General features: G+C 34.1%; 1 protein-coding gene across 1 annotated transcript in view; it reads right to left on the bottom strand.

The window, feature by feature from the left end:
* CCDC39 (coiled-coil domain 39 molecular ruler complex subunit) overlaps nucleotides 1-21,528 on the bottom strand; it is a 54,702-nt gene that overhangs the window by 22,383 nt on the left and 10,791 nt on the right. Inside the window, exons 3-13 of the mRNA XM_068984689.1 lie at nucleotides 19,643-19,789; nucleotides 18,223-18,381; nucleotides 17,279-17,371; nucleotides 17,064-17,192; nucleotides 14,336-14,527; nucleotides 11,492-11,595; nucleotides 11,040-11,172; nucleotides 8,390-8,584; nucleotides 7,389-7,553; nucleotides 4,387-4,524; nucleotides 571-779 (exon numbers count right to left, since the gene is read on the bottom strand). Of these exons, the coding sequence (XP_068840790.1) occupies nucleotides 571-779; nucleotides 4,387-4,524; nucleotides 7,389-7,553; nucleotides 8,390-8,584; nucleotides 11,040-11,172; nucleotides 11,492-11,595; nucleotides 14,336-14,527; nucleotides 17,064-17,192; nucleotides 17,279-17,371; nucleotides 18,223-18,381; nucleotides 19,643-19,789 (1,664 nt within the window). The remainder of the gene's footprint in view (nucleotides 1-570; nucleotides 780-4,386; nucleotides 4,525-7,388; nucleotides 7,554-8,389; nucleotides 8,585-11,039; nucleotides 11,173-11,491; nucleotides 11,596-14,335; nucleotides 14,528-17,063; nucleotides 17,193-17,278; nucleotides 17,372-18,222; nucleotides 18,382-19,642; nucleotides 19,790-21,528) is intronic.

Genomic DNA, 21,528 nt, shown 5'->3' with positions numbered 1-21,528 from the left:
TTGGGTCCCCTTGCAGGATCCTGAACCCGCATCTCCTGCATTGCAGGCAGATCCATTAAGGGAAAGCATGTTATTGAACCCTTATCACGAACTATATATAAAAATCAATTCCAAGGGAATTGGTGATCTTAACGTAAAATGATAAATCTTCAGAACAAGGAGTTAGCCTAAGGAAAGAGAGAGAGATAAGCATAGATTTGCTACTAAAATATGGCCTATGTATTATATTAATCTTCCCTGGTGGTTCAAACAGTAAAGATTCTGCCTGCAATGCTGGAAACCCAGGTTCAATCCCTTGGTCGAGAAGATCCCTTGGAGAAGGAAATGGCTACCCACTCCAGTATTCTTAACTGGAGAATTCCATGGACAGAGGAGCCTGGCAGGCTACAGTTTATGGGGTCACAAAGAGTTGGACACAACTGAGCAGACACGCACACATTATATTAATAGCCTTCTCAAACAAATAAGAAAAAGATGGAAATCCAAGGTGGTGGAAGGAACAGTCAGTTCTTCTAACATTACTCATGTTTTCAAAATTCATTAGCAATATTTAAAAATTCTAATTATTACCTTATATTTTGCCGTTCTTGATCAACGTTTCTTATTTGTGATGCAAGCATTGTTTTATGAACCTTAATTTCTTCGGTCCGTTCTTCCATAGCTGTGTGTAACTGTTGTTTTCTTTTTTCCAGAGAAAGAACTTCTTCTGCCTTACTGTGAAGCAGTTCTCGAGTACGTTTAACCTCAAGTTTTAAAAGATTGTCTTCTATCATCAAATCCTATCAACATAACAAAATCATCAAATATTGAAACAATTATTTGCATAACCAATCCAAAATATGTTTCTTTTTTATTGCTACAAAAGTCAAACTTAAAAATACAATTTTTTCTAATTTGACTATTTTCCATGATATTAATTAGCGTTAAGTTTAGATTGCTCTGAGTCATATCTCTGCTTTTTCCTTTTAAGAGAAGGGTTTATGACTATTCCAACTTTTATTATAATGTAATTGTAAATTCAAGTTTTACTATTAATAAAAAAACAAAAATAAAATTGAAAGTTATAATATCCAGAAAATATATGATGCCCTATGGATAAGCATTTTTATATTTTAAACTAATTCTTACAAGATAATGTATAAATACACTTTTATTTTAAAATAGTTCAATCATAAGTAGAATCCTGAAGGAAAATCACGAGTAGAACAGAGTGCAGAAGCAGAAGAGATTAAGAAGAGGTGGCAGGAATACAAAGAACTGTACAAAAAAAGATCTTAATGACCTGAATAACCACAAGGTTGTGGTCACTCACCTAGACTTGGACATCCTGAAATATGAAGTGGGCCTTAGGAAGCATTACTACAAACAAAGCTAGTGGAGATGATTGAATTCCAGCTGAGATATTTCAAATCCTAAAAGATTAAGACTTTTAAAGTACTGCACTCAATACGGCAGCAAATTTGGAAAACTTAGAAGTGACCACAGGACTGGAAAAGTCAGTTTTCATTGGAATCCCAAGGAAGGGCAATGCCAAAGGATGTTTAAACTACCATACAGTTGTAATCATTTCACATGCTATCAAAGTTATGCTCAAAATCCCTCAAGCTAGGCATTAATAGTATGTGAACCAAGAACGTCTAGATGTGCAAGCTGGGTTTCAAAGAGGCAAAGGAACCAGAGATCAAATGAAGAAAGCAAAGGAGTTCCAAAAAAAAAAAATCTGCTACATTAACTACGCTAAAGTTTACTGCGTGGTTCAAAACAAACTGTGGAAAATTCATAAAGAGATGGGAGTACCAGACCACCTTACATGCCTCTGAGAAACCTGGTATATAGGTTAAGAACCAACAGTTAGAACCAGACATGGAACTGACTGGTTCAAAATTGGAAAAGGAGTATGACAAGGCTGTATATTGTCACCCTGCTTATTTAACTTATATGCAGAGTACATCATGTGAAATGCTGGGCTGGATGAATCACAAGCTGGTGTCAAGACTGCTGGGAGAAATATCAATAACCTGAGATATACAGTTGATACCACTCTAATGGCAGAAAGTGAAGAGGAACTGAAGAGCCTCTTGATGATGTGAAAGAGCAGAGTGAAAAAGCTAGTTTGAAACTCAATGTTCAAAAAAGTAAGATCATGGCATTCAGTCCCATCACTTCATGCCAAATAGAGCTGGAAAAAATGGAAGCAGTGACGGATCAGATTTTCTTAGGCTTCAAAATCACTGAAGACAGTGACTGCAGCCATGAAATTAAAAAGGAAGCTATGACAAACCTTGCCTGGTGACTCAGTGGTAAAGAATCCGCCTGCCAATACAAAAGATGTAAATTCAATCTCTGGGTTGAGAAGATCCCCTGGAGAAGAAAATGGCAATCTGTTCCAGTTCATGCCTGGGAAATCCCATGGACAGAGGAGCCTAGTGGGCTATAGTCCATGGAGTCACAAAGAGTCAGACATGACTTAGTAACTAAACAACAACAATGACAAACCTAGACAGTGTATGATAAAAGCAGAAACACCACTTTGCCAACAAAGGTCCTTATAGTTACAACTGCAGTTTTTCCAGTAGTCATTATGGATATGAGAGTTGGACCATTAAAGAAGGTTGAGAGATGAAGAATTGATGCTTTTGAACTGTGGTATTGGAGAAGACTTTTGAGAGTCCCTTGGACTGCAAGGAGATAAAACCAGTCAATTCTAAAGGAAATCAACCCTGAATATTCATTGGTAGGACTCAGGCTGAAGCTGAAGCTCTAACACTTTTGCCACCTGATGCAAAGAGCCAACTTATAGGAAAAGACTTTGATGCTGGGAAAGATTGAAGGCAGGAGAAGAAGAGGATGACAGAGGATGAGACAGTCAGACAGCATCACCAACCAATGGACATGCATTTGAGCAAACTCCAGAAGTTGGTGATGTACGAGGAAGCCTGGCTTGCCATAGTCCATGGGGTTGCAAAGAGTCAGACATGGCTTAAGTGACTGCACAATAACAGAGTACTGACATAAGATCACACTTAATAGATCAATTTTCAGAAGACAAAGCCCAGAAAAAAAAATCCAGAATATAAGATTTTACTATTTCAAGACAAAGCTTGTTATTTAGAGCAAAGACTAAACCCCCATATCTCATATGTACCAGAAATAAATTCCAGTTGAATGAAAGAACTTAATGTAAGAGATGAAACCAAAAGCAGCCACTAAAAATAGTAAATATTTTTAGTGTGACTAAAAAGTTTCTAAACATAAAAATACACAAGGAAAAACACTTAAACATATGATGTTTAAAAAAGTTTTATGGAAAAAACTGAATAGAAGTTTAAAGACAATGAGACAAATACTTATGAGTTAATATATGAAGATCTTTTGCCAAGTATTTTAAAAATATAAACCACCTAATGGAAATATATGCAAGAAAATGAACTAGAAATCCAAAAGAAAAATTATAGAAAATAACATAGCATAAAAAATGCTTAAACATTTTCAATGAAACATAAATATTTTAAATTTTATGCTTAAAATGTTTTAAAATGTCACTAACTTTAAAATGCAGGTTTCCCTGGTGGCTCAAATGGTAAAGTGTCTACCTGCAATGTGGGAGACCTGGGTACGATCCCTGGGTCGGGAAGATCCTCTGGAGAAGGAAATGGCAACCCACTCCAGTACTGTTGCCTGGAAAATTTCATGGATAGAGGACCCTGATAGGCTACAGTCCGTGGGGTTGCAGAGAGCCGGACATGACTGAGCAACTTCACTTCACTCACAACTTTAAAATGCAGACTAAAAACAATGAAATACCATGTTTGCCCATCAAACTAACAGTAATTTTATACATTATATTATCCAGGCTTGGTGGTGGTAAATAAAATAGAATGCTTATACATTGCTGGTGGGAGTATTAATTGAACCTTCTAGAAGGCAAATGGTTTGAAAATAGTTTCAAGATACTAGAAATATGCATTCTAATTATACAGCTAGAAATTTATACTAAGAAACTATATGAACAACTGTACAATGAAATATGTGCACAGTACATGAGAATACTATCTATAATAGCCAAACACTGGAAAAAAATACATATCCAAAAATAGATGGTCAAATAAATTATAGTAACTTCATGCAATGGGGTGTAGGAAGTCTTTAAAGATACTTAATGTTTAGAAAACATGTATCATATATTTTTAAATTTTTGAATACAATATATAAATCCATTTTCTTTAAAAGACTGAAAGACAATAATATACTATAACACTGCTTATTATCTGTACAGTGATTATAGTGACTTGTTCCTTTATAATTTGGTATATTAAAAATTTTTTCTACAATTAGCCTGAAAATATGTGGATTTTAATATTATATATAAACATGACTTTATTGCACCTGTTTTAAAGCTTTGGCTTTAGTAAGTTCTTTCTCTGATCTGTCATTGAAAAGGGTTAGTTCGTTTATTTTGGTCATGAGGGACTGTTTTTCATCACGATATTTACTATTTGACTTCTTGGTAAAGTAAAGATCATTCTGTAAAGAGGAAAAAAGGTATAAATACATATTTTAAATAACATTATATGCATGACACATTGAATCATATGCTCCATTAAATATTTATAATAATCAGATTTTTAAATCTCACCCCTTCATACTCTGACATCTCTAATAAGATATACGTGAATATTCTCATAGAAACACTTTCATTTTTATTATTTGTTGATGTTTGGGTTCAGTTTGATTTTAGTAATTCTAGGAAATATCATGTATGATTACCATTCAAACTGAATTATTAAGTGATTGCCCTTTATGGGAAGACATGGGAGGGTAGAGTTCAAGTTTTGTTTAAATACAGGGTTCACCTTCTGGATTTCATCATTTGATTCAACCCAAGCCCCAGAAGGTAAAAATGTTAACAGTGTGAGAAAGCAAAGGGTTTTGGTTAACTACAAGCTCTGGAATTAGACGGTCTTAATTACTTATCCGGAGAAGGCTAAAAGTTGGACACGACTGAGCCACTTCACTTTCACACATTGGAGAAGGAAATGGCAACCCACTCCAGTGTTCTTGCCTGAAGAATCCTAGGGATGGGGGAGCCTGGTGGGCTGCTGTCTATGGGGTCGCACAGAGTTGGACACGACTGAAGCGACTTAGCAACAGCAGCAATTACTTATCAGCCATCCAACACCAGTGGGCAACCTATTCTTCCTTAGTGTCCTCATCTCTAAAATGGAGATGATAACAACACCTACCTACCTGGGCTGCTGTGGAGGGTTAAAGAAGTTACTGTAATATGTGCAATAATGTTTGACACAGAAAAATGTTGTTATGATTATTATTATGTATATAATCATATATTGCTGAAGAGAAAAATGCTAGATAAGATCAAATTCCATCGACTGAATGAATGGGTCATACTCATCAGTCTTCCAGTTTTATACAAGTTTGCATCCTCCCTTCCACCCAGAACTAGAATGAGGTTTGCTCTCTTTGTCCTTATTAGTCCCTCTTAGGGGACCTAAAGCAAAAAGTTTCTAGTGCCAAGATCTCTCTCCCTTTCCCCTCGCTTCCTCTCTCCCTTGCTTCCTCCCTCCCCTACCTTTCTCACTGCCTGTATTTCTCTGAACAATCAGAACCTAAGATTGAAACAAGACAGTAAGAATTTTTTCTTTCACATAAAGATATGACTTCAAAAAATTAACTTTTAGAATTAAAATATTAATTTAAGGTAATTTCAACTATAGGAAATTTGTTTGTTATTCAAAATAAGAGATGGAGTGGCATGGGAAAGAGAATGTAGAATGACTACAATCTAACACTACTATCAAGAAGATAAAACCTTCATTAGAAAGTTAACTAGCTTTAATATCTTTAAAAATTCACTTGTATGACTATTAATTTATTTACCTCTGTCAAAACCAGAGCTGGGATAGGCATAAGTACTAGCCTACTGCATCATGGACAGAGCCCCATGGTAGTTAAAATGGGGAACACTAGAACCACTCTCACACAGCAAAACAGAAACAATTGAGTTAGCATCAAAAAACACATCCAGATATGAATGTCATCCTCCTATCATTCTATAGCACTAATATTCTCATATTCTATATAATTAAAACAATACCATTTATTGAGAACATACTAAAGGCACTGTGTTAAGATACACATTGCTTCTAATTCTCCCAAATGTCCTAAAATAATATCAAATATTGTTTTCCATTTAAAAATGAGTAAACTAAGACTCAGAAAAGTTAAATAAACAGTACTGTGCTGTGCTAAGTCACTTCAGTTGTGTCCAACTCTGTGTGACCCTAAGGACTGCAGCCTTCCAGGCTCCTCTGTCCATGGGATTCTCCAGGCAAGAATACTGGAGTGGGTTGCCATGCCTTCCTCCAGGGGATCTTCCCAACCCAGGTAGTTAGGTATAACCTTGACATTCAAAACCAGTTCTGATTCCAAAACATGCGCTCCTATTACTAATTCAAGGAAATAGTCTTTTAAAAATTTAATCAGGCTATAAACCACTCAAAACCAATATTTTGTCATATTGAATTTTTTTTCTTTCCTAATTTAAAAAAGTAATAGCTCCCTTTCACCTTTGTAGCCCTTAAGGAATTCAGGGCAATTTTTCATTTAACCACTAGAGGACATTCATTACTAGCCTTTCCAGCTGTTCAACATTTAAAATTGGAGTTCTCCCATTCAGATCCATGCTTTTAACTGGCCTTCACTCTTGCCAATTAAACATTAGCATAGGTTCTATATTACATAGGTTCCCCTAACACAGGTTTTATATTACCATAAACATATTAAAGTACCTAAGGATGAACCTTAGGATTAACCTTATTAATAAAATAGTCATATGAAACATGTAACTAAGTAAATATTTATAAAATATTTTTGTAATAACAAAAGATGACCCATAAAAAAGCAGCTTCTTTTAGATGCCAATTCAGTGATAAAAAGCAATCAAGTTATTATGGGAGACACATAATAGAAACTAGAACTTATCAGTTTTTAAAATCATGTACCATTTAAGACTACTTTTAAGTCACATGGACCAAGGATCAAATCCTCTCTGTGAAATCATGAACAAGTTACTTATCTGTAAAACAGGTAATAATATCTTCCTCACAAGACATTTATAAGGATTAAATGAAATAAAACACTAAAGACATAAACATAGCATACAGCAAATGCATAATCAATGGTAACATTATTTTCACATTTCCATATGAGAATGTAAGCACAGAAATACGGGCATTAGTTCATACATTTATTACATATGTGGGTAGCTTGGCAATCATCCTATCCAAAGTCAGTCTTAGGAACATGTTAATGTAAAATGACTAATAATTAGGATATTTGAAGCATAAAAAGTATTTTAGCTAAGTTACATGAAGCTTCTTGATCTGTGTTTCCAAAAGGCAAAGTGCAGATTTTTTCTCTTCCAATGTCTTCTGAAGTTCAACTGTTTTTGCTTCAAGGGCTTGTTTCTCTTCTGAATTAATTTCTCCCTTTAAGCGCGACATTCGGCGTTCTACTTGTTGAATGTAAAAATCCTGTTACAGGTTTTAAAGAAAGTCAGTAGGGAGAAACAGTTAAAACCATTTTTGTAGATGCAAACACACTGTAAATATTTTCATGAGTTTGGTCTGATGTCATCATTTACTAAAGTCACTTTAATTTTCTAGTGATGAAGTCCTTCTTACTCCAAGGGGAGAAACAGTAAACTATTCTTCAACAACCAGAGTATATGATAATAACACACAACTAATCTGAAAATATAATAGAGCAGTTAGGTGGGTATTTATCATACTATCATCATAGAACATCAGTAAATCTACTAGGTTCACACGGACATGGATTTTGGAGGGTATTTTTCTACAGAGTACAAAAAAGAGTCACAGATTGTTAGCCATGAAAGGCTCAAATATGATGAACTTTTAAACAATATTTTGAAAATTATACTTCAGCATCTGTAATTCTGAGAAATTAAGAATATATAAGATGCAGAAATTAAGATGTAGAGAGGGAGGACATTAAACAATTAACATGGACAGAATATGTAAAGAGAACCAAAAAGGAAAACTTTAAAAATACTTTTAACCTATTGGTCCAGGGACAGGGGTGGAGAGGCTGATGTATGCATAACATACAGTTTTGCAGGGGTTTTAGGAGTTCTTTTTGTTGTTGTTTTTTGGCTGCACCATGCAGCATGTAGGATCTTAGTTCCCTGGCCAGGGATGGAACCCACACCCCCTGCAGTCTGTAGCATCTGTCTATGCCCTCCCAACCTCAAGAGTTCATAGAAATCTTTTTCTTAGCACACTGCAGTATCTTGACCATCACAATTATGACAAATCAATATGAAGACATTTATAAGAGTAACATCTACCTGAGTGTACATAATTTCTTGCTGCTGCAAGGTTTCAAAGTCCAGTTTATGTAACTGATGGTTGAGGTGCTTTAGAGAAGAACGGGTTCCTTCAATTTCAGATACAAGAGCTTTTTCTTTCATTGTTTCAGTCTGTAATTCCTGAACTTTCTTAAATAACACATCTTTCACTATGTTCAACTGAACTTCTACTTCCTGATAATAAGAATAACAATGATTAATGTAATATAATACCTTTAAATGTTTTACTGAATGAATACTATAATTTAGGGGTTCATCAATGAACCTTCATTTTAGCCCTAGAGAGTATAAAGCCCTTCTTACAATTTCAACACATTCCCAACATTGCTTGTAGTCTACTCTCATCCACTATTCCTGTATCATATACCTTGATACGTCATCTACCCTGTGTCACCTTAGCCTTAGAACTTGACCATGTTCACTGGTTTCTTTGGAACATAAAATACATTGAAAACACACAGCTTATAAGTTCCCAAAGTTTACTAAAGTCTTGAAAATGTTAAGGGAAGAACTCTCCCACCTTGTTTTCAGCACTATTCAGTGGTGAGCAGATAAATGCTTAACCACCAGGTTTCTAGTAGATGGGAGGTTAGGAAGAAGAGGCTGATTTCCATAATTATTTATATTCCCACTAAGGCCAATTTCAAGCTACTCACATGATTCCTCTATATTCAAAGCTGGGAAGAGACATGCAGTTGCAGATCATTATGCAGTATATCCACTATACAGATATAATAGTCGGACACAACTTGGTGATTGAACAACACCACTACAGATATGATAGATGTTAGTAATTTTAAGTAACCTTAAAAGCATAGACAACAGTAAAGAGTAGAAAACTAATTAGAAGTGATATGTGCTGAGTACTTTTTACTTTGTTTTTAATATAATTTATTTAATTGTGAGTCTATATAGTTTGATTTTTAATAATAGCTACATTTAGCAGCTGACTTATAAAATTCCAGAAAATTTAACTATCAGCTTTTGTGAGCTGGTAAGCACTGGCACTAACACACTACTGGCACTATTCCTTACTCACATTTTGCCTGCAGCTGACTTCCCTACCCATGCAGCCCACTAGGAAACAGAAACCAGTACCCAATTTTCACTTCTCCCGTCTCAGGAGGCAGGTCTGTCTTGACCTCAAAGCGTCACATTAATGTATTCTAGACTTCAAATAGATCTCACATGCCAAGATCTATTGAAAGCTCTCATTTTAGAATGTTGAAATAATTTCCTTCTGTGCTGTTATAGACAGGTAAGCATATTTCTCTTTGGTCTCCAATGAACCTCAATATGTAACAAAAGAAGTCTGTGATTGGTACATCTGAATTTTCACAAATGAAGAAACCTAATCTGATATACAAGCTTATAAAATATATTGCTTTTCATATAATAGAAAATTTCCACTGGGTTCAGGACCTTCTCAATGACTGCCTGGCTGAGTTTTAAAGTCAGGGCTTGGTGGTAAATAAGTCAGCAAAACATAGAGGGCTAAGATTTTTCCCAAACAAACAAACAAAACCCCAAGAACACAGCCCTGCTCACACATGTGGCCAACCTTACTGTTTATTAATTCAGCTAATTTCTTTTTAAATATCACTAGTTTTTAATTCTTTCTTCAGAAGGTTTATTTCATATAAAATTCACAGTCTTTAAGATTTCTAATAAGCTCCAATACTGTCCCATTTCATGTGCTAACAGAAAATCATGCTTTCTGAGGGGAAAAAGTCATAACATTTTTTAAAATAATGTTGCATGATTTGGACTCAAATAACACTCAAATCAAGACTGTTGCATGACGTTGTTACTCAGGATTTTAAACATACAACAGCACACTAAGGAAGCTGGATTCTATCCAGATATAAATGAAACCATACTTGAAACAAGCCTCTGCAAATGGGAGATTCTACAAGCACCTTGAGCTGCCCTTCCTCTTCCCCCATTAGACAAAAAAGAGTAAAAGCAAGAAGTAGTGCCTACACAGTGCCTATGTGACAGGTCACACAAATCATTTGGAGTTTTCAAAGAGGAAATGGCCAACTAGCCTATTCCAGTTCCTCAAAAATTGGCTTTAATGCTACCAGAATGCCGAATGGATTATGGTAGAAAAGGGGTGCCAGGGAAGTTAGTAAGGTGTTAGCATTTATAAGCCCATTTACCAATAATGGTGCCAAGCTGGAAGAGGTTAAAGAGACAGCAGATGCTGAAGAAATATATGTAATGAATGCAGACTGCTGGGAGGGAATTGGATCACAAGCAAAAAATGATAGGCAGGAAGAAATCAGCTGTAAAACAAGGGCATTTTTCAAGATACATTTGCAATTTAAGAAAATACATATGGATTGCAAACAGGGACAAGCACACAGTAGGCATTGGGAGGACATGGAATCTCAGAGGATCTACCATTCAGAGATGACATCAAAGTTAAATGCTGAAAGTGAAGCAAATGGAGAATTAAGAGCTTAAAATAAAGAGGTTCAACAACTCAACAATCTAATTAGAAATATGATGACCTCAGAAATCACAGCTTTATTAAAAGACCTCCTGCTCATCGATCTCAAGAGTCTAGTTTATTCACTATTACTAAATTTGCTGTAATTTCTTAAAAACTGAAACTAAACTTTACCTTCACACCTCTTTCTTCCTCCCTTAGCATGTCTTCCAAGTTGGTAGCTTTCTCCTCTACAGACATAGTTTTCTCAGTTATCTCCTTTAATTTTTTTCTTACAATCTGATTATGATTTTTAATTTTGCGTAACCTATAGAGAATTTGAGGAAAAAGCAGAAAACATGTCTAAAAGATATTTAATGCAAACAAAGAAAGAACAGTTTATCCTAAGATTTCTTCATATAACGTGAAGCTTCTTTTGCCATAAACCTTTTAATACCAGCATATATTTAGTAGGTCATAAAAATATTGCTCCTAAGGCTTTGTATTGAAAAACTCAGTAAAAATTGTTTAGGTTTAATAAATTAGTAGCTATAATTTTATAGTTATTGAACCAAAAAACCAATATTCAATAATTTTTCTAGAAATATTAAAAAATTACAAACATTCTTAAATATTTTTTTTCTTACCTTGCTGTTTCTTCATTAATGTCCATCTTTATTTTGGAAATATTTTTCCTCAGAGCTTCTAAATCACTGGAACTTCTATTCACAGTGGTTTTTAAAGAATCCAGCTATTTATTAGTTAACAGACAGAAATGATATATTTACTCTATATCTTATAATTTCATTTCTAAGAATTTTTATTCTGAACACATTCATTTCTAACCTACATAACAGTGACAAACATAATAACCATGTTTCTGTAACATATTTAACAAATTTTCTTTTTGATCTGATAATAAATTTCAAATGACTTGTAAGATACTGACAAATTATAGAGATCTATATATGAGTTAAAAGCACATAGAACAAAAGCTTCACAATATTGCATTTGGCAATGATTTCTTGGATACGACACCAAAGGCACAGACAATCAAAGAAAAATAGACAAGTTTGACTTCATTAAACTAAAAATTTTTGTACAGCAAAAGTAATATCAACAGAGCAAAAAAGAAACACAAAGAATGAGGGGGAAATAACTACAAATTATATATCTGACAAGGGACTAATATCCAGGATATATAGGGAACGTCTAAAACTCAACAACAACAACAAGCCTGATTCAAAAATGGTCAGAGATCTTGAATAGATATTTCTCCAGAGAAGAGATACAAAAGGTAAATAAGCACATGAAAAACTGCTCAACATCATTAATCATTAGGTAAACAAAAATCAAAACTACATTGAAATACCATTTCACAACCATTAATATAGCTACCATCAAAAAATCTCAACAAGTGTGGATGAGGATGTGGAGAAATTGGAACCCTTGTGCACTGTTAGTGAAAATATCAAATAGTACTACCATTGTGTGGTAATTCTTCCAAAAATTAAAAATGTAATTATTGTTTGATAAGGCAATTCTGAGATAATTCTACACCCATGCTCACAGCAGCATTATTCATTATAGCCAAAACAGGAATGCAGTCCAAGGTCATTGACAGGGGAATTGATAAGCAAAATATAGTATATACGCACAATGGAATACTATTCAGCCACACAATGGAATACTATTCAGCCTTAAAAAGGAACAAAATTTTGACATATGCTGTAACATGGATGACCCTTGAGGACATTATGCTAAGAAAAATAAGTGAAATAGGCCAGCCAGAAAAAGACAAGTATTTTATGACTCCATTTATATGAGGTACTTAGAGTAGCTAAAATTCTAGAGACAGAATGTAGAATGGTGGTTTCCAGGGGCTGGGAGGACAGGGAAATGGGAAATTATTGTTCGATGGGTACAGAGTTTCTGCTTTACAAGGGAAGAGTTATGAAGATGGTTGATAGTGGTGGTTGTACAACATTAGTGAGGTATTTAACACTAAACTGTCCATCTGAAGACAGTTAAGATGGTAAATTGTGTACATATTTCACCACAATAAAAAAATTCTGAGAAAAAATGAAGTACTTTTACATGTTACATCTTATAAGAACCTTGAAAACATCATGTAAGTAAAAAAAAACCTGACACAAAATGCATCATGTTGTATGATGACCAAAATAGGCAAATCCACCAAGACAAAGTAGATCAGGAGTTGCCAGGGCCTGGGTTGGAGGAGGAGAGGGACAGAAGGAAAGCCACTGCTAATGGGTATGAGGTTTCTTTTTGAAAGACCAAAATACTCTAAAATTAGGTAGTGATAATGGTTTCACAATTCTGTAAAATACTAAAAAGTATTGAATTGTATGTTTTAAGAGAGTGTATTTGATATGTGAATTCTATCTCAAAAAATAAATTATAAATAAATGAATACCTACATTTTTTTCTACAACTGGTTTAAGCTTTAAAATTTTGGAGAATGAGCTATTAGCTGTGACATTTAATTTATGTAAGAAATTCACTTTTTTGCTTTTGCAAGATCTTACTTATTCTCTCCAGATAGAAAAAAACTTTCCTTCTTTATCAGAAATATAAAGTATAACAACTTATAAAATGAAATGCTCTGCAATGTTTCAATTTCCCATCCAAATATCAGTAACTTCAGATAATTTGCTAACTATGGGAATTGCTAACTCTACCCATGGAATAATCTAGTTGACATGTATGCTCAAAAGAAGAACAGACCAAAGCAGATTTTATTCTCTCTGTTTAAAGACATTATACCACTACATTGTCCCATTACTACACTGAAATGTTTTCCCTTAACAAGGTAAAACACTGAACTTCAACAGTAGTTTCTGCTAGAATTTGAGTGGTAAAACCACCATATGCATGTATCTCTGGAAAGACACTTCAAAATATCACCAATGTCAATAATTCATCTTCACATTTATCTATTTTCCTTTATCTTATGATTTCCAGCCTAGACTTTTCAGAAGTCTTTTGCCTTGAGTTAATAACAAAACACCACGTGTGATAGGAAAGTTGGGCACTGCACAACACCAGGGGAACCCTTTATACCACCTGAATGACAGCCCCCTGTTGCCTTTATCCAATCAAGGTTTCAACAGAAAGTGAAAGTGAAGTCACTTAGTTGTGTCCGACTCTTTGCGACCCCATGGACTGTAGCCAGGCTCCTCCGTCCATGGGATTTTCCAGGCAAGAATACTGGAGTGGGTTGTTGACATTTCCATCTCCAGGGGATCTTTCTGACCCAGAGATCGAACCCGGGTCTCCCGCATTGTAGGCAGACGCTTTACCGTCTGAGCTACCAGGAAAGCCCTAGTGTATCCTAAAAGTTCAAGTTTCACAATACGAAGGAATGTAACAAAAAGAACTAAAAGCAGGTCCTTAACAAAGGAAAGCCTTTATGCTTATCTGTATAGTTATTTGTTATAAACACAAACCAGTCCTTTTAATTGACATACCTCATCCTTCAGCTGAATTCTATTAGCTTCATGATGTTGATATTCTGTTCTACATTTTAAAACTTTACGATCAGCAACAGAAATTTTTTTTTCATACTCTGTGTTATTCCCAATTTCACTTTCCAAAAACTTGATTTTTTCCTTAACCAGATTTTCTTTTTCTCTTATTTCTTGCTTTATCCTTGCTAATGCCTAGAATTTGAAATACACATTAAATACATGTGTAATATGACAAATAAAACTAAAACTAAAAGGAATTCCATTTTTATAGTACTTATTTTACCAAAATTTAAGGAGAGACTAATTTAAATGAATAAAATAAAATATTAGTATGCCACTAGTATCTATAAGCTCATGTTTTTAAAGAACCCTATATTTTATTTCATCCATCTGGTACTTTGCTAAAGGGATAAGAAAAATGTCAGTCTTTTATCAAGAAAAGGTGACATCTAAAAAATAAAACAGTATTGAATAGCTTTCACATTTCAATGCAGTTTTCCAAGACCAGTTTTTTTCATTTTTTGAGAATATTATTTTTGTTATTCGTTTCAATAGGAATATCTTCATCACTCAGGCTTCCTGCTGGTCGTGGAGATACAAAATAACTGAATATGCAAAGTAGTAACTGTGGTGTGGACAAAGTACCATGGGAGCAAGGAGATGATGAAATCTACCCAAGAGAAATCATTAAAAGCATTACCTAAGAGGCTTCATTTGAGTCGGGCCTAAAAAGGTAAGTGGGGATGCATAAATACTCTAACATGGTTAAAGTGTAGGGTGGGAGGGCAAAGATGGAATGGGGGGATGTTAAGAAAGAGTGGATACAGATGACAGAGATGAAGGGTGGAAGGCAGAGGTTAGGGCCAAATGGTGAAGAATTCAACTTTTCAATTGCCATGTTAAGGAGAGTCAAGTTTTAAGCAATATGGAATAAAGATCTTAGAGGTGGGGAATAAAAAGATCATATGTGGTTTTTCAGGTGATTCTGATGACAGTATGTTAGATGAGTTGGAAAGAGAAGGAAAATTTACCCTAAGATATATTTCTTTCAAGTTTTCTGAAATAGAGTCTCACCAAACAACTAATCTCAAGAGACTGGGTCAGGGGAGGCTATGTTTCTGAAGTTGGTAAGTTTTAGAAATGCTACATGTAATATTGTACATATTAGCATATTAAATCAATATACATCTGAAATTCACTGCATTTTAAAACACATTATAGATTTGTTTACTCAAGTATTCCCATATATATAACAATTAACATTTTATAATTGTAACATTCTATATCTCTACTGTGTCCATTCAACCAAAGGATAGGTTAAAACTTCCTAAATTTGTATGTTAAATAATTATTCTAGAATTCCCTGCTTTATATTAATTTTCTACCACTTACTCAGAAGCTTTAATTCCTACATTACAGGCATTAACAGGGCAATCTATTCACAGTTAAGTTTTCACGTAGGTGATGCCACAGATCAAAAATATCACAAATCAAGAGCTAGTTGTTAAACACTTAGAGGCATCCCACTACCTATGGAACCACTTCTGAGCACCTTTCCTAGTCTTTTTCAATACATATAGCCAGGAGATGTCACCCTGTGAATAAAGAATCACTGAGGATGTAACCAGAGAGCTGTAGGCTGTGGATTCCACCAAATCAGCAGGCTGAGTAACTTCAGCTACAGGACTGTATGAGCATTCAGATTATGGATTTGCAGTCTTAGATCTTAGTCTTAGATGTGATCTACACAGAGGAAGCAGTCAGGACGTGATGTTTGAAACCAGTATAAAGCAAGAAAGAGAAACCAACATTAGTAGCAAGAAGTAAGAGGAACTCATAGTTAAGACTGATTCTTCCAACTCCCCTCTAAGGAGACATAAGCCATTTTGTTGATAAAATGATTAATCACAGAAATTTAAAATACAGAAATAACATTTTCATATAAGTTACACATAACAAGTAAACCACATCCAGATATCAGAATTCCAAACTTCCAGTGACCTGAATTGCTTGCCAAATGCCTTTCCATGGAGTATATTCAGAATGGAAGTTCGCACATTTCCTATGCGCCTTCTTTCCTCCTCAATTCCTTCTCCCTCCCCAACTTCCCTAATCTTCCCATTTTCACTCACCACTATTTCACTCTTTAATGACTTCCCCAAAAAGTTTTCCTAAATTACCTCTGAAAGGAGCAGAAGATAACACTAGACCCGTGTTTAATCAGCATGGTGTTCCTCCCCTTCAGAACTTTTACCCCATTCTGAATGGTAACTCAGTTTCCAAAGGGACAATCTATTGCAGTCAAGGTTTCTTTCCTGCCTCTCCATCCTTCTTTCTTGGCTACCCATGAGGCTCATTTCCCTACACCTTTTGATTCACACAGAAACAGCACACATGTTAAATCCAAGGCATCGTGGACAACCACGTATATATGAGTCAAGGCATTGGCTTTGCTGCAATAAAGTTGTCTGTTGATTTTCTCTTGTTTCACATTTCAGAGATATTAGAACTCAGTCTTTGGCATTATATACCATAAGTAAATAACCTTCATAAAATCACATTTCCAAATAGATATAGAACCAGCTTTAGAAAACATTTACCCAAACTATTGGATCATGCTACAAAAGTGACTTTCAAATAATAGTGTGATTTAATTTGAAATGAATGAGTTAAATACAAAAAGAGATAAATACAGCTGAACGTTGAAAGAACCAAACAACCACTTTACCACAGCACAGTTATCGATGTCTTTATCTCTCTTCTGCATCTGTTCTATTGTGCTCTCCCACTGTAGAATGAGTTTTTGCCTTTCATTATGAATCTTTTGAAAATCTTGGGCAGCTTTATCCAATTCTAACTGTAAAATGAAGACCAAATAATATTTCAGTGCTTTTGTGAACATCATTTTGACAATTAAGAAATAAAAATCTTTACTAAACCAACCTGTACACTTAGAGTCTCTGCAAATTCATTGTCAAGTGCCTTTCTTCTCTGATTACATTCCACAGTCAGTCTTTCTAATTGCAGGGTCAGGGCCTAGAATGTAGTTACATACAAAAATATTCATAATTATCATTTTACTAATATAAAAGCTGTTAGACAGCATATCCCACATTAATATTATATTATACATATGCAAAGAGTTGGACACAACTGAGTGACTGAACTGAACTGATACATATACATATTATACATATTATAAGACACATATTCATTTGACATCTAAAATAACTCGAAATAATATATATATTCTTTATCTTCTAACTTCAATGGAAACCCAATTGTTTCTAAAAAGACTTTTAATACTTTTTTAAATGAGTTAGAAAAAAATATTTAACAATAAATTTTCATTTAAGGTTACTGTAACTAATGCATGCAGTTTTAACTTGTTAGAAAACAGAATGTTTCATGATACTAATATATCACCAGATTTAATCACAAGTAGATTTTTAAGTAGTGGTTATAATAATTATTATTTTATTTAATATATTATAATATATTAAATAATCAATAGCACTATAGTCTCAAATCAGCAAAAATTATCTGTAATATTCAAACTATTAAGCAAAATAAGTTAAAATATTAATACATAGTTCTAGTACAAAACTTTATTTTCTGAAATGCTTTTGAGAAACCTTCTCAATCAGGATTCTTAACCTGGAGTTCAAAGATCCTTAAATGGTCAAAGGGCTTTAGAGGAGCTATAAAAGTTGCATCAAGATTGTGTGAGTATTAGAGTACATTCATTTCTCTAGAGAGAGAATAATTGGCTTTATTAGACCCAAAATGTTTAAGCACTACTTTAAAATTATAAGTCCAATTTAAATTACAGGTTGCTTTACTATAGATTCAGAGAAAATCTAACACTACAATGTATAACATCTCACCCTAATCTTATTATCATCTTGCTGAGCATACTTCTGAAGAGTGAGAGCATCACTATCTTTATGAGCTGATTCTTCCAGCCAGGCCTCCAATGCTTGCTGGTCCCAGTTCATTTGACATTTCAAACCATCCAATTTTTGAGTAGTTTTAAATATGGAATTCTAATTTCCAAAGAGAGGGAACAGGGAGAAATAACAAAACATTATTTACTATGCAAACTAAAATAAAACATAACATTACATATTTAAAAGGAAGAAAGAAATCTTGTCTCTGTCCCCGGTCTCCAGATGTATACAACATATCATATTTAATTATATAACTATCATACTGTATTTCAATTCTTTAGTTCTGAAATAGAGGGAAGTGATTATCAAATTGAGAACAATAGTTGAGTCAAAGTTTACTTAAAAAGACATTAGGGTATCTCCCCTAGAGCAATCTCATTAGTCACTCTACCAAAACTACCTAAGCAGATATGAAATTATAATAAAAATAATGTGCCTCATATGCTAACTCAAGCACAAGACAAGTTCTCTTCAGCCCCATTTCCAATCAGATTGCTGTCTCTAAAAGGTCTATTATATAGAAATTTTGGAAGCACATTTAATTAAAACGAATATAGTAATTAAGGAGATAAAATATTTTTCAATGTATTTAACAAATTTAGATTCATAAAAGAAAACAGATCAATACACAAACAAATACAAATTAACATGATAAAATAGGTATGTATGTGTATATATAGGATTCCCTGGTGGCTCAGATGGTAAAGAATATGCCTGCAATGCACGAGACCCAGATGTATATATATTTATATATATGTGTATATACTTATTGTATGTATATATGTTTATGTTTAATATTATATTTATTATATATGTATAAGAATATATATATATTTCCATATATACAAATATATTTCCATAAGTATATACATATGTAAAGAGAAGAATTGAATTTGGAAAGCACTCCCAACCAAGCAACTAAAAGCTAAGGAAAAGAGAAAAACAGGTTATAGTACTTTAATATTAGAGTCACAGGTTGATAATATGAAGGGTAAAAATTCTGACTGAAAAATGAAATTCAAAATTATAAGTGACTTTTTAAATGTAGATTTTTAAAATGTAGCACTTATAAATAAATTATGCCTAGTATGGTGTAATAGGCAGACAGCAGGGTACCTCACATATTTTAAGGCTCAATGACTATTTGGTAAGTGAACACTGAGAAAATAAATGTAATATTCTATCATTGTTGATTTAAATCACAGCTCCATGTGACTTTCATTGTCCAAAAAACAACATAAGTAAATGTCAGGAAACTAAATGTCTTTCCCATACAGAAAAAAAATAAATCAACATTTATTTGGTGAAGGAAGAAGGAGCAATTGCACAAAATTTTAGGTAACAGTTCAACACATACTTCCTTATCATTTTTTTTTCCCCGTATTGAAGATATCTCATTTTCCAGGCGTTGAATTTCATCCTTCACTCGTCCCAGTTCTCTTTCAGCAATCATCTTAAAATGTTCTTCACTTTCAATCTCATGATCCCTGGCTTTGCAAAGAGACTACAGAATAACATACAAAAGAGAAAGACTTTTTACATTTTAAAATTATAAAATAACACTAAAACTAGACAAAAAATAACAAAGTTCCCACAAAATGCTTAGATGACCTATTATTAATTCCACTTCTCTGAAACCTGCACATTAGATTTTGTGATTCAGTGTAGGCAGTGCTGCTTACTAGTTGTGAGAATGAAAGACAGCTCATTGAATGTGCAAGGAAAAAAATGTTTTCAGCAGATTTCAGTTTTGGTCTAGGGAAGCTGTTGGAAACCAAGTTTACTGAGACTTTAAAAGAGACATTCCATGTTCCTGGGTAGGAATAATCGATATTGTGAAAATGACGATACTACCAAATGCAATTTACAGATTCAATGCAATCCCTATCAAACTACCAATGGCATTTTTCACAATTCATATGGAAACACAAAAGACCCCAAACAGCCAAAGCAGTCTTGAGAAAGAAGAATGGAGCTGGAGGAATCAACCTTCCTGACTTTAGACTATATATGTTAGAAAGCTACAGTCATCAAAACAGTATGGTACTGGCACAAAAACAGAAATATAGACCAATGAAACAAGACAGAGAACCCAGAGATAAACCCAGGTACCTATCGATACCTTATTTTTGACAAAGGAGGCAAGAATATACAATGGAGCAAAGATAGCCTTTTCAATAAGTGGTGCTGGGAAAATTGGACAGTTACGTGTAAAGGAATGAAATGAGAGCACTTCCTAATGCCATACAAAGATAAACTCAAAACGGGTTAAAGACCTAAATGTAAGATCAGAAACTATAAAACTCTTAGAGGAAAGCATAGGTAGAACACTCAATGATATAAATCAAAGCAAGATCTTCTATGACCCACCTCTTGGAGTAATGAAATAAAAACAAACAACAAAAAAAACCAAGTGGGACCTAATTAAACTTAAAAGCTTTTGCACAGCAAAGGAAACTACAAACAAGGTAAAAAGACAACCCTCAAAATGGGAGAAAATAATAGCAAATTAAACAACTGATGAGTAATTAATTCCCAAAATATACAAGCAGCTCACACAACTCAACACCAGAAAAACAAACAGCCCAATTGAAAAGTAGGGAAAATATCTAAAAAAGACATTTCTCTAAAGAAGACATATAGATGGCTAATAAACACAATAAAAGATATGCTCAACATCATTCATTATTAGAGAAATGCAAATCAAAACTATAATGAGATACTACCTCACACCAGTCAGAATGGCCATCATCAAAAAGTCTACAAACAATAAATGCTGGAGAGGGTGTAGAGAAAAGGAAGCCCACTTGCATTGCTGGTGGGATACAGCCACTATGGAAGATAGTATGGAGATTCCTTAAAAAGCTAGGAATAAAACCACCATATGACCCAGCAATCCCACTCTTAGGCATATACCCTGAGGAAACCAAAATTGAAAAAGACACATGTACCCTAATGTTCCTTTAAGCACTATTTACAACAGCCTGAACATGGAAGCAACCTAGATGTCCATCAACAGATGAATGGATAGGAAGTTGTAGTACATATACACAATGGAATACTGCTCAGCCATAAAAAGGAATGCATTTGATTCCGTTATAATTAAGTGGATGAGCCTAGAGCCTATTAAACAGAGTGAAGTAGGTCAGAAAGAGAAATACAAATATCATACACTGATATATATACATGGAATCTAAAAAGATGGTACTGATGAATTTATATTCAGGGCAGTGATGGAGAAAC

This window comes from Capricornis sumatraensis, chromosome 1 (assembly GCF_032405125.1).
Source record: "Capricornis sumatraensis isolate serow.1 chromosome 1, serow.2, whole genome shotgun sequence".
Classification (NCBI taxonomy): Eukaryota; Metazoa; Chordata; class Mammalia; order Artiodactyla; family Bovidae; genus Capricornis; species Capricornis sumatraensis.
This window is presented reverse-complemented; position numbering and strand designations above follow the sequence as displayed.